Below are 13,010 nucleotides of genomic sequence, written 5' to 3'. Positions count from 1 at the left end.
ACAAGCATGGGAACGAGCGGCACATCCACTTCGTATTTAAGAGGTACCACCTAGAAAAGAACCAATCCTCTGTGTCCCAAAGTCAGTTCAGTCCCCCTCCATCGCATCGGTGTTAACGCAGAGAATCTCAAGCAGTGAAATTGTGTGAGCTCGAAGCCATGAATAAAATATTACTGGAGATATTCTCTTTTGAAAATAAACTTGTTTTGACTTTTTTTCAAACTGTGTCTTTTTACTGCCTTGAAGCGAGCTTGGATGGTGAACTGGGATCTCTAGAGGAGTGGCCAGCGTTCCTGACTCTGTGCCACTGACCAAATTCTCCATTTGACCAAAATCCTGAGCATGTAAGGGAAGCCACAGCCAGGACACAATGAGGACGTGGGGCAGATTGGGTTGGCCGGGCAGTTGAGACCATCTGTTTTGGCTGTCAGTAGGTGCTTTCCTGGGCCAACCTGAATCCTGTCACAAAGCTCAAACCTGCTTCCTCACCTCAGTCAGCACAAGGGTTTCTCTCTGCCTTGGACAGTCCTCGCTATAAGCATGTTTATAACTCTGATACCAGCAAGGGGTGAACACAGGGACTTGCAGGCTGCACTAACCCACTGTCTTGTCTCTGATAAGTCATAACTAGGGCTCAGAAACTTGCCAAGGCAATATTTACTTTCTCTAATGCTTCCTGGTGTATGGGAGAGAGCAGCCTCTGCCCAGGAGGGAGGTTAGCAGGTTGTCTGAGCTTATAACTATGGAAATTTGGGCCACCCAGTGAACTCACTGGCCAGAATGCCCAGGCACGTTTCAGCAGGGCAGCCGTGCTGTGGCAGCGATGCCATCACTGGCCACAACGGCCACGAGGGGTAGGCGCCTTCTTTTAGCAAAAAGCAGCCAAGAAACAAGAGGGAGAAAGGTGGGTCCCCACCAGAACCCCCGGGGACACTGCAGGACGAGAGCACATTCAGCCCCAGTACTCCGAGGGATATGGGGCAGCTTGCTGGACCTACGGCATCACGGCCCCAGCTGCAAACTCCCCAGGATGGTGCCAGTGACTGCCCCAACCCTTCCAACTCACCATGTTCAGGGGAGCTTCGGGAGCACGAAGCCAAGTGACCTCTCACTCAACCTGAAGCGGGCACATCCCTCTCTGCTGGGAAACAGGATCCAGCAGGGGAACCAAGCAGGCAGAGTGAGTGTAGCAGCCAAGCCTTATAAACACCACAAATCTCATTATTTTAACCCAACTGACCACAGCTGATGATTAAATGCCGCCTCCTCCTCCCACTGCACACGGCTATGGGGCTGCCAGGACCCAGCAGTATCTTTGCCAGGGTGTTGGCCCCTTTCCCCCTCCAGGAGTTGCCCACTGCATCACCCCGGTGCCAGCGTATCCTTCATGCCAATCCCAGAAATGGTGTGGAAGTGCCACAAAAGTCTCCTTTGAATGTTTTGTGTCCTCCCTTGTGCACCACACCATACCCTGCCCTTGCCATAAGGTCACGTTCCCTCCCTCCCTAAACCCTCCTAATTTAGGATTAAACCACACCAACCCAAATATTCGTGCTGGCAGGGTTCAGCCCCGCTGTCCTGGGGTGCAGGGGGAAGAGGAAAGGAGATTTGCCTTCTGGTTTTGAATTTTCTGTTACAAGGAACTCTATAAATAGGTCCGTGCACAACTGCATGTTTCCAGAAGTCAGAAGCTTAAGGAAAACAAGATTCAACAGTTTTTACAAGGTCCACTAGCCCCAAAATAATGATAAAATATTTAAATCCTAGAATTATTTTGATGGGCTGATGCTAACGCTGTTTATCAGCAGCACCATTGTTCCCAGCTCCACGATGGCTCTCAGCAGGGTGAAGGATTCAGCGCTGCGAAAAATCAGGTGTTGACCAAATGCCCTGATTTTACTGGGAGGAGAAATGCTTTTTTGCTCTTTTTATTGTTTATAGGGAATTACTGCTATGTCCTCCTTCACACAGATGGAAAAACAGTCACAGTCTTAAATGCTCTCCCAGCTCCACCCCTGCCTGAACCCTCGCCCTGTACAACTGGTGACCACCGGCCACTCTCTGTATTTCTCTCATCTGCCCCTACCCCAAGGCTGGATTTTTTCCCCGAAAGCAGCTCAGCAGCAGGAGCTCAGCCTGCAACGAGAGCGTACAGCAGCCACGGCACCTGGGCAGGAGGTTATTTTTAATCTGATTCTTAACTACATCTCATGCTTGTGATTAAATAAAGCACTAAACTCCCTGTAGGGTTCTGCGTAGCGAGTTCAGAGCTGGCCAGTTCTCTGCGGTGTCTCTCCCACTGCCATCTGCCGGTCACCAGGGCTGGTGGTGACCGTGACCTAAAAAAACCCCTCAGGCAGCTGGTTTCCTGTAGGAGAGCTGGTGCTGCTGGGCTCCTGCTGTAGGATTTCAGGGAGAAGGGAAAGGCAGAGCTGCAGGGCAGCCTCGCCAGGCAAAGCAGGGGCGGAAGGATGGGGAAAAGCAAAAAGCGAAGGTCCGATCCCAGCGAGTTCACAATCTGCGAGGCCTTTTCCCCTTGTGCTTCTCACAGCTGGGTGATGTTCTACAGTGAAAATGCTGCAGAAACACGGCATCTGGGGACACATGCTTGCATTTAACTTCTTTCTTTGCTGTAAAGATGAAAAAGTATGTGTTTGGGGGTGAGAGAGGCTGGCTGCTGGGCCTCTAAAAACAGGGAACCAGAAGCGCCCCAGCCCCAGTTTTGTTTTTTTTTTTTTTTTGTTCTGAGCTCTCTTGCTCTTGCTTTCCTTGCCCAAAAATTCCTGGTGGGGACATATTTTTGCTCTGCACTAAGCAGGACACTTGGGAAATATTCCCTGTGTCATCCTCAATCTCCTCCTGGCTGCTGCTTTTACACCGTATTAAAAACATTAAATTGCAACCTTGCAAAAATCGGCACCCGGATGCTTTTGGAAAGGAAAAAAATCTTTCAACACCCCCAGGACCCACACTGTCTTTTAGCAATTCTACCTAAGCACACAGTCAAGGACATTTTACAGATATAATAAGCAGGCCCCCGGCCTCCAAATCCCCCAGTGAGACACTGCACGCCCCACAACAGGGTTTCACAACAGGATTTATTCAGTGCATGCTCTGGGGATGAACAGGACACAACATCATGGGGGAGGACACGAATATTGGCCTTCAGGACATTCTCCACCTCATCTGCTTAAGAAATCAAAGGATGTGACAACCAGAGAAGGGCCTGTATCTCCTAGTGCCTTCCACCGGTCTGCAAAGCTTGAGCCATATTTAACACACCTTCCTGGGAATCCTCAGGTGAAGGGAGGGGAGACATGAGGGAATAAAACACGCAGCGTCCCAGACAATGAAAGTGGTCCTGTAACAACTCCTGGAACCACCAGTAATCTCCAACATCATTCACGTGACTTGAGCTCAAATTGTACCAGCACATGTAATGACCTTTTTCTCCTGGACCAGGTTCCACCACACACAAAATATATGTCAACTGGGATCTGTATCTAAATTCAAATACACTTAAGTTATGCAAAGAAGGAAGCCATGCAGAAGAAAGCTGTACAGAGGAGTCGGTAACTCCTCTTTAGCACTGAAGGGTTTTCTTCTGTGCTTGCACACAGGTGCAGGCACACGCGTAAAATAACGTCATGGCAATGGACTAACTGTGGAATGGGTACATGTGGCAGAGAGCAGAAGAGAGGAAGAGACAAGGGTTGCCGAGGTGTGAGGAGGAGAAAGGAGTACATCTGGGTAGTACTGGCCATAGCTACCAGAACCAGGAAGGAAATAGAAAACCTCTCCTGTGGAACAAAAAAAAAAAAAAAAAAAAAAAAAGCCACTCTTTTTGACAAGGTGGAGGAAAAGATGAAGCTTCTCCAAAATTGAGACAGACAGACACATCAGGAGGGGAAAAGAGCATTTTTGTTGGAAACTCATCCTGACAAACACCAAATCCAACCACCATGTCTCATGGCCACTCGCGTTTCCAAGTCATTCTGCTTTCCCTGGGGACACGGTGCGGCGGAGCCTGCCAGCCACACAGGTGGGTGGGACAGCTCATCACTTCCAGTCTGGAAACGGACCAGAAGCCCAGGCTGGCTGGGAAGAAAGGAGAAGGGTCCAAGGTCACCAGCATTATGGCAGACACCCTCCTGCCCTTGGGTCTCCTCAGGAAGGGGACCAAATTCCCATGGGACTGCCAGCTGCCCTTGGCTCGCCGGGGCTGGAGCAGATGAGGCAGGGTAAGAAGAGAGCGTGTCAACCGGAATTGTCTGTGGTGTCTCCCAAGCCTACCAGCGTTGTGGAACAACCAATGCTGAGGAAAGCCTTGGTGACTGGTGCAGGGACAGCTGAGAAAGACCATTCAAAGCAGAAGGCCCACCAGGATGACACTGGGTAGGAGAAAGAGTGAAAGCCCCAAGTAGGTAGCGGGGGCTCCAGCCGTGGGCTGATCCATGCTCGTCTGGTCTGAGTTTGTCTCCAGTTCTTCAGTGTCCAGGGCACCTGCTGGCAGAAGAAAAGCCAGAGTTAAGGGGGAAGATGGGGACAAAAGAGAACCTCCCGCTCATGCAGGTCCATCAGTGACGTGCACCAAGGCAGCAGCGCAGCGATCCAGCGAAGGCGTGACACGGCCGTGGGTTAGTGGGGAGCAGGCTGTAAACAGAACCATGCTGCACGAACGAGACATCCGACCTTTCAGCGTTAGAGGAAAGAGTGAGGAAAAGGGTTGGTGCCACACACAAGAGGAGGATCCAGAGGACCAGTCTGATACTGGTTCCTCCCAAGCACTCTCCATGCTGCTTGGGGATCACTGGACGTCTGCGTGTCCATGCCAGGACAGACCCCACAATCACCTTACCTGAGAGGGAGGTCTGGAAAGCAGGGCTCTGCCCTTTTTTTTCTTTGGAAGATGATGTTAAGCGCAAGAAGGTAGGCTCTTCAGGGCTGAAAACCACTGACTTTGAGGGGGTTATGAGTTCACCTTTATTGAAAACTAACTTGATCTCTGGAACAATTTGGCTGGGGGATGGAGGTGGACTGGAAAAGGCTGATTTCTCTTTCCCATCCTCTTTCACATCTTTATTCATTTCTGGGACTGATCTGGGGCTGAAGGCTGTGCCCATGCTTTCTAGTAAGGCTGGATCCTTTGTAGTTAAGGGGCTGACAGGCTCTCCAGTGTCTACCTCTACTTCTGGAGATACTTTATAATCCAGGTCTAACGTGGGCTCAAAGGAAAGAGTTAACACAGTTGCCTCGGTAGGATTGAGTGTTTCTGTTTCAGTGGGTTCTGGCTTTGTGGTTGTGGAAGTTTTCGCTTGTGTCTTGGCTGTTGTGCTAAGCGCTGGTGGTGGTGTGGTGATTTTTGGCTTTGCTGATGTCGTAGTGGTAGGTGTTGGCTTGGCTGTAGCAGGCTTTGGCTTAGCCACAGTTGTGGTGGGCTTTGGTTTGGTTGTAGTGGTGGTTGTGGTGAGTTTTGGTGTGGTGGGTGATGGTTTGGTTGTAGTGGTGGTTGTGGTGGGCTTTGGTTTGGTTGTAGTGGTGGTTGTGGTGAGTTTTGGTGTGGTGGGTGATGGTTTGGTTGTAGTGGTGGTTGTGGTGGGTTTTGGTGTGGTGGGTGATGGTTTGGTTGTAGTGGTGGTTGTGGTGGGTGATGGTTTGGTTGTAGTGGTGGTTGTGGTGGGTTTTGGTGTGGTGGGTGATGGTTTGGTTGTAGTGGTGGTTGTGGTGGGTGATGGTTTGGTTGTAGTGGTGGTTGTGGTGGTAGTTGTGGTGGGTTTTGGTGTGGTGGGCTTTGGTTTGGTTGTAGTGGTGGTTGTAGTGGGTTTTGGTGTGGTGGGTGATGGTTTGGTTGTAGTGGTGGTTGTGCTGTGTTTTGGCGTGGTCGGTGATGGTTTGGCTGTAGTGGTGGTTGTAGTGGGTTTTGGTTTGGCTGTAGTGGTGGTTGTGGCGGGCTTTGGTGTGGTGGGTGTTGGCTTGGCGGTAGCGGTGGTTGTGGTGGGTTTTGGTTTAGTTGTAGTGGTGGTTGTGGTGGGCTTTGGCGTGGTGGGTGTTGATTTAGTCGTAGTGGTTGTGGTGGGTTTTGGCATGGTGGTTGTGAGCATGGTGGGCTTTGGCTGGGCAGGAGTGGTGGTGGGTGCTGGCATGGTGGGTTTTGATTTGGCCATGGCTGTGGTGGCTGCTGGTGCTGCAGGTTTTAGCTTGGCTGGGGTTGTCAGTGGGAGGGTGGTGGCAGGTTTTGGCTTGGCTGTTGTTGCAATAGGTGCTAGTGTTGTGGGTTTTGGCTTAGCTGTGGTTGGGAGCATGGTTGTGGGTTTTGGCTTGGCTGTGGTGAGTGTAGTTGTGGGTGGTTTGGCTGTGGTTGTGGTTGAGAGCATGGTTGTGGGTTTTGGCTTGGCTGTGGTTGGGAGCGTGGTTGTGGGTTTTGGCTTGGCTGTGGTTGGGAGCGTGGTTGTGGGTTTTGGCTTGGCTGTGGTTGGGAGCGTGGTTGTGGGTTTTGGCTTGGCTGTGGTGAGTGTAGTTGTGGGTGGTTTGGCTGTGGTTGTAGTTGGGAGTGTGGTTGTGGGTGGTGGTTTGGCTGTGGTGGGCACTGGTGTTGTGGGTGCTGGTTTGGCTGTGGTGGGCACTGGTGTTGTGGGTGCTGGTTTGGCTGTGGTTGTGGGTTTTGGCATGGCTGTGGTTGGGGCGGATGGGCTTGCCTTTGTTGTCACAGGGGCTGGAGTGGTCTCTTCTACAATGGGTTCTGGTAAGAGACGAAAAGGGCCACGGGTTAGGGCCGGGCTCAGCTGACCTCAGCGGATCCCCTGCACCGAGCGGGGCCACCAGCAGTCAACCGGGGCAGTGGGAAGCAACAGCCGACCCCTCTCAGGTCACTCTGGGCCATCTCCTGCTCCGGGGTTCCCAACCTGGAGACATCTTGTCTCCCTCACACAACCTCCTGCCTCAGGATGGGGGCAGCCATGGCTGGCTCAGGGGGTACGGGGTCCTTGTCTGCTCCTCCTCGAGGCAGCTGACCTGCCGTAGGCGCTGCCATTGCACCTCATGTCTCATGGTCCAGCCCTGGAGCTGCTGGGTGAGGGCTCCCCAAAGCTCCAGGAGGGATCAGAGCTTGGACCCCACCACAGGGATCTGAGCCCCAAGAGCCTGTCAAGGGACACGTCACGACTTCACTTACCACACAGGGAGTTGACACAGACTCTGTCCTCAGGACACTGCGAGCATGAGGGTCCTTCCTTGTATGGCTTTCGGCCTTTCATATTACCCCTGGAAGCAGAAGACACCAAGAAAAAGTGGCATGAAGAGAGGGGGAAACACCCATCCCAAAGAGGGGGTCTGATTCAACTGGAATATCCCAGCCAAGACAAAACTCGGGATTAATGTAAAACAACAGGTCTCGGTCTCCTGCCACACACTGTCAGTGCTGTTTACTCAATGGCCTGACCCCAAGGCTGCTAAAACCAGGGGAGACAGCTCCATGGAGCAGATCCTTCAGCACCCCTCAGAACAGAGCAGTCGAGGGGTATCTGCACACGTGACGTCTCCTTTCTGCTCAAGACCCCTGAGAAGGTCTGCAGCGACTGGCCACCCTTGTTCGGCCTCACCAGCTCCAAGCAAGCCGTTCCCAAGGCTGGTCCCAGGGCTCTGCAAGCAGACACTCACCTCTCCTCCCACGTCCAACCCTTCCTGCTGGTGCAAACATGTTTCTCCACCCCAGGCAACCGCTGCTGCCGGCAGGGAAGAACAAGGCGCAGAGCAGGGAGCTGCTGCTTGTACCCTCAGCTACTGGGAGTGTCGGCCGTGGGCAGCTCTTGGAGAGGGGGGAGGTCCCTCCCTGGGTCTGTGCCAGGAGCTGAACCAGACCTCAACAGTTGCAATCACGGGCGAGGATCACCAGACAACCCTTCCTTCCTTTGTGACCAACCCAAGATTAACAAAGACTGTTCTTGGACTTGCTTTGCTGTTATTTCTGATCAAGGCCAAATCCTGCTCTGCTACAGGGACCGAAGGAAGGACATTTCCAGCACAGAAACCCCATCAAGGTGCACCAAGCCACACGAGGCATGGGACTTACGGCGGGTAATAGTTGCAAACAAGCAGGTACATGTCCTCTGTTTCGATTCCTTCGATCTTCTCACAAAACTTTGCCCCACAGCCGATCTGATACGTGCTTGCCCAGACCACCTAAGACAAAGACCAGGGGTAAGAGTGAGGTGAGTGGGGGAAGACAGATGCCCTGTTGGCAGCCTGTGCCCTGGCCTTGAAAGCTCCTTTATCACCACACCAATGCCCCCCCCCATCTCTTAGTGTGTGCCCCAGATCCCCACACTGCTTTAGCGTTCAGGATCCTGCCCCTTGTGTCTGGGACACCTTCCCAATCTAGGGCTGCTGCCCACACATCCAAGTGCCACAGCTTTCCTCCCACATAGTCCATCGGGGCAGAGCATCACCATCTCTGCTTTGGTCCTAGAACCCTGTGTACATCTGTCCTCGTATTTACCACCAACACCTCTGCTCCTCCTTCCCCACCCAAGCTGTGAAGAAACACTCAGACCTCATAACTCCACCTAAGACAAATTGTCACGCAGCTCTGCTGAGTAGCCAAACAGGGCTGCAGAGCTTGTTTAAAAGAGGTCTTCTCCCAAAGGCTGGTCATGCCTGGCAGCATGCCCAGGTCCCCCTGTACCATTCTGATTCCTACCTGGTTCCCCATCGCTTTGCAAAGACTTTGGGAGAAGCTGGGGCTCTGGTACAGCTCCTTTCCCAAGACCCCCATCCCTACACCCCAGCAGCCTGGTACCTGAGTGTAGTGGCCACACATCTGTCCAGGGGCACACGTGGAAGTTGTCAAGTTGTAGTATTTCTCCTCCCCGTTCCAGTCTTCCACAGCAAATTCTAGGTCCAGGGTTGGGGCCATAGCGAAGAGGTTTTCCCCCCGTCGGCCCCTCTCCTTGTTGTGGTCCCAGATGCACTTCTCTGCGTAGGCTTGAGCAAAGGCCTCCAGCTCCATGTCCCAGCTCTGAAAGGAGCTTGGTGTCAGCATACAGAGAGGCACACCAGGCTCTCCAACACACACAGGACACGTACCAAGGATTCTTGGGCTCTCTGGCCACAATTTCCCCATTCATGAGTCTTCTAATCCCTACCCAACACAGTTCTCAGGAGATGGGAGCTCCACAGTCAGTCCCAGCACAACCCAAACTTCAGTTTAGAGGTCAAACAGGGGAAGGTCAGGGCATCAGCACAACTCTCACAACTTTGCCTGGAGCATCTCTAACATCATCCTCAACTCAGGGTGGAGAAACCATGAATTCACACAGAGGAAGGGAGGAAACTCACTCCAGGTCATGCAGGAGGGGGCCTGGGGCCATCCCATCCCTCTTTGACCGGGGCTGAGATGGGAGGAGAGCAGGACACATCTCCCCTGGCAGCTGCACAGAGCCTGGGAGCACACACTCCTGGGAAATATCATCTGCTCTCCTGGATCTGAGACGCGGCTGCCCGGCTGCCTGCCAAGAGCCCCCTCGGAGCCGCAGCAGCCCCACCGCCAGCTGAGCCCACCAGCCCGTGGTCCCCCGCCGGTCACATTGATATGCAGCAGGAGGAGGAGGAGAGGGTTTTTTTGCAGGGAGGCATACAAGGAACCCTACACCGCAGCTGTTTGGACCGTCCTTGTACCATTTGATGGAGACAGAAGCTTTGCTTCTGCAGGGGGCTGGAAGGCAGCCCAGCAAACAGCAGGTCCTAAGGGGGGACCTTCCTGGATGGAGGCAGAGGGGGACAGAGCACGGCCCTGATGCATGACATGTCCCCATGGGGTGCTGAGGGGATGCGGATGGGCCCCTGAGCAGCAGCACAAAAAGACCAGGGGCAAAGGACACCAAAATATCTGGATGGGGGCACAGACATTGACCTCCCACCGTGGCCCTGAGCCAGGCTGAGAGCGACGGCTGGAAACCCAGTTTGGGGAGCGCACACTCCTCTCCCTCTGGCACGGAGCTGGGCTCCATAAACAGGGGACTCGCACCTGCAGGATTTGCCTCATTAAAAAAGAAAAGTGGCTTTAGGCTATGTATCCCCCCCATCGCCTAACTATTTCCACAGCAACCAGATCCGTGTCCCAAACAGAAGCGCAGGGTGACCTCAGCCGGGCACGGTGCCACGGCAGCAGGTGAACTCGGAGGCGAAGACAGCTCATGCAAACGTCCCAGGAGGGAGGCAAGCACGGCGCTCTCATGGAAAACCTCTACCAAGAAATCATCAGGGCTGCTAAACATTTGTTGTGCTTAAAAAAAAAAAAAAAAAAAGCCTTTGGCACCAGTCTGTGAGCGGGTCCTGTATGTTTAAGCAAAAACAAAGCGATGCTGAGGAGGGGAGCACCTCAAAGCACACGATCTGCAATCAGAGCTTCAGCCAGGAGCAGCAGTCACTGGTTCAGAATTGCCACTGACTTCAGAACCTGAAGGGATCGTTCCCCTCAGGCTTTGACTCCAAAGCCCTTATACTCTGAGTTTCCTGTGCTCTGCCCTGGTGGGTTCCGTGGGATCATGGTGCTTAGGGTTCTGGCTCTGTTCCTTCAGAGTCTGAAGTCACTAGTCAGATCTCCTATGCCTGAATATAGCTTTTTGCTCCATTTGCTTGGTAAGCTCCCGTTTACCAGACCACAAAGTTCTAATTCAGCCTGGGCAACTTTTGGGCCAGGCAGGGAGGTCTCCTCTAAGTACACTGTGACCAAAAGACAAAAGCGCTCCAACTATCCATGATAAACAGTTGTCCTGCTCCTCCAGGCGTTTTGCAAACAGTGAGAAAAATCACATGTGGTGCAAGATAAAACACGACAGCCAAATTTTAATCAAATCAAGGGCCTGAATAAGACAAAAAGCAGCACCAGCTTGAGAGCTCGCTTTTGCTCCCACTGCAGCCACACATGATGGTGGGGCCCTGACTCAGTTTCCCCAAGAAAAATGGGGAATCCCTCACCTCCAAGACAGCCATGCACAAGCCACGGTGAGGATTAGGAGTGTGATGGAAAGCCCAAGCAACTGAATGACCTGGTTGCCATGTTCAAAGTTGAGGTTCCCTCCCATAGATAAAAGCCCATTGACCTGAAAAGGCAAATAAAACACACCAGGCGATGCCCCACAGCAGGATTCCCCCTCCAGCCCGGGGCACCTGCTCATGGCAACATCTTTCCTGCCCTCTCTCCCCATCACAAGGAGCTCCAGCGGGCGCTAATGTGAGAGGGAGCTGCATTGCTCTCACACAGAGCATCAGGGGCCGTGGATCACACTTCAGAACTTCCAGGAATGATCAAAGCCAACTCTATAGGTGAAAGGAAACTCGTCACTTCAGAGGCAATTTAGGGAACTCCTCCACTGACACCTAGTTGTGACCCTACACAAGAATTGTTCTGCCTCCCCTAAAGAAAACCCCAATCTCTCCTAGCATAAAGATTGAGGCTTGCACTACAAAAACACCCTCTGACATTCCCCTGCATTAAAAGCCTCTTACCATCTTCAGCATATCCATAGCAGGAGGAGACACCTGGGAGCGGTATTTATTGTGCCCATCCAAGATTATCTTCTTTTCTTCATCACTCAAGGACCAGCTCAGCTCCAGCGCTGTGAGCAACAGGAAAACAGGAGGAAGACCTGAGCTCAGCATCATGCAGCCAGCTTCTGCTCTTAGCAGCCCACGGCTCTGGCAGTCAGATTTAAAGCACCTCCCAAAAGCAAGGAACACCCAGCAGCTTGAAGATTGGGGAGGAAATGTATTTCTTTATTAGAGCAGAGTTTCGGAGCCACACGGTACACACCCATCTCACATTTCGGCTGTGATGGAGAAGCAGCAGCACGGCCGGTGCCAAGGAGTGTGCAGGGTCCACTCCCCGAGACAGACCCTGTGTCTGAACCATAATCCCTGCGCTGGTGTTTTCATCCAAACCTCCGCTGCTCCAAACCTCGGACATCCCTTTAGCCCTCAGTTATAGGTCCCCTCTTCTACCTCCTGTCCCTTTTCTCCTCAACCATAACAATAATCCCATGGCAACTGGCAAAACCCTGTTTTATACAACGGTCCTCCCCATCCCTGGAATGCAGCTGTGTAGAAACGAAGGCAAGATGCAACGGCTGAGAACAGTTTGCAGCATCGCAACTCCCTGGGTGGGAGTCGTTTGGGGGAAAGCAGTGGGCAGCTGGGAACAGCCCCCCCAAGGGCTCCCCCAGGCTGCTGGTGGGGGTAAGCCAAGGGTTGATGCCCCTTCCCTGTGCCATCAGGAGAACAGGGTATAGAGCTGAAATTGCCCCAAAAAGGGGGAGTTGAGTCTATAGCTGCCTTCAGGGCTGGCTGGAGTAGCCGGACCATTAGCTCTGGAGGGACAGGCTGTGCTCCTTCCCCGCTAGGCAGACACCCGCAGGGCCCAACATCAGGTGTCCTGAACCAAGCCTGTCTGGCAGAGACCCTCCAGCCTGCCTGCAGCCTCTTCCTCCCCATCTGTGATTGTGCAAGCGCCCCGGCTCTGCTCCAGGAGCTGCCTTTGGGGATCGCAGGCTATTAGAAAGGATCAGCGGGTGGGCAGCTCTGGCTAGCAGAGCCAAGTTAATCACACGCTGTCGGCTCGGCCTCCCTCTCTCCCCTCCTGGCTCCCCAGGCAACGCTTTGCCATTTCTCCTTTTGCTTTGGACCACGCTGATCATCCCTCTTGCCCCAGTAGTTCTCCTACTACCCCCCTCATCTCTTACCTCTGCATATTACCTTCTCTGTCGTTAGGCCCAGGGTCTACCATAGTCTCAACAGTCCAACAATTTCTGCAAGCAGGGTCTGAGGCTAACAACTCCTCTGGTCGAACCAGAGGTTGCCCTTTACTGCTAAGGTGAACTTCAGGACTGCAGTCTCTGTCAAGGCAAACCTGTCTCCATGCTGAGACACCTCCAAAGCTCTGCTGCTGCATCTCCAGAGACCTGGAGGAACAACTAGAAAGGATCAACGCTGGCTCCAACTCCAATCAGCTCACTGTG

At 53.0% G+C, this 13,010-nt stretch overlaps 1 protein-coding gene across 1 annotated transcript; it reads right to left on the bottom strand.

Moving 5' to 3' along the window:
* Positions 1 to 3,097: 3,097 nt before the first annotated feature.
* PI16 (peptidase inhibitor 16) lies at positions 3,098 to 12,778 on the bottom strand. The gene is made up of 7 exons (XM_074925823.1): positions 12,748 to 12,778; positions 11,506 to 11,615; positions 8,795 to 9,013; positions 8,069 to 8,178; positions 7,172 to 7,260; positions 4,859 to 6,739; positions 3,098 to 4,503 (listed from the first exon to the last, which is right to left on the bottom strand). The coding sequence occupies exons 1-7, from the start codon at positions 12,776 to 12,778 to the stop codon at positions 4,364 to 4,366; spliced, it is 2,580 nt and encodes an 859-aa protein (XP_074781924.1). The 3' UTR covers positions 3,098 to 4,363.
* Positions 12,779 to 13,010: the final 232 nt, after the last annotated feature.

This window comes from Athene noctua, chromosome 23 (genome assembly GCF_965140245.1).
Source record: "Athene noctua chromosome 23, bAthNoc1.hap1.1, whole genome shotgun sequence".
In the NCBI taxonomy this organism is placed as follows: domain Eukaryota; kingdom Metazoa; phylum Chordata; class Aves; order Strigiformes; family Strigidae; genus Athene; species Athene noctua.
This window is presented reverse-complemented; position numbering and strand designations above follow the sequence as displayed.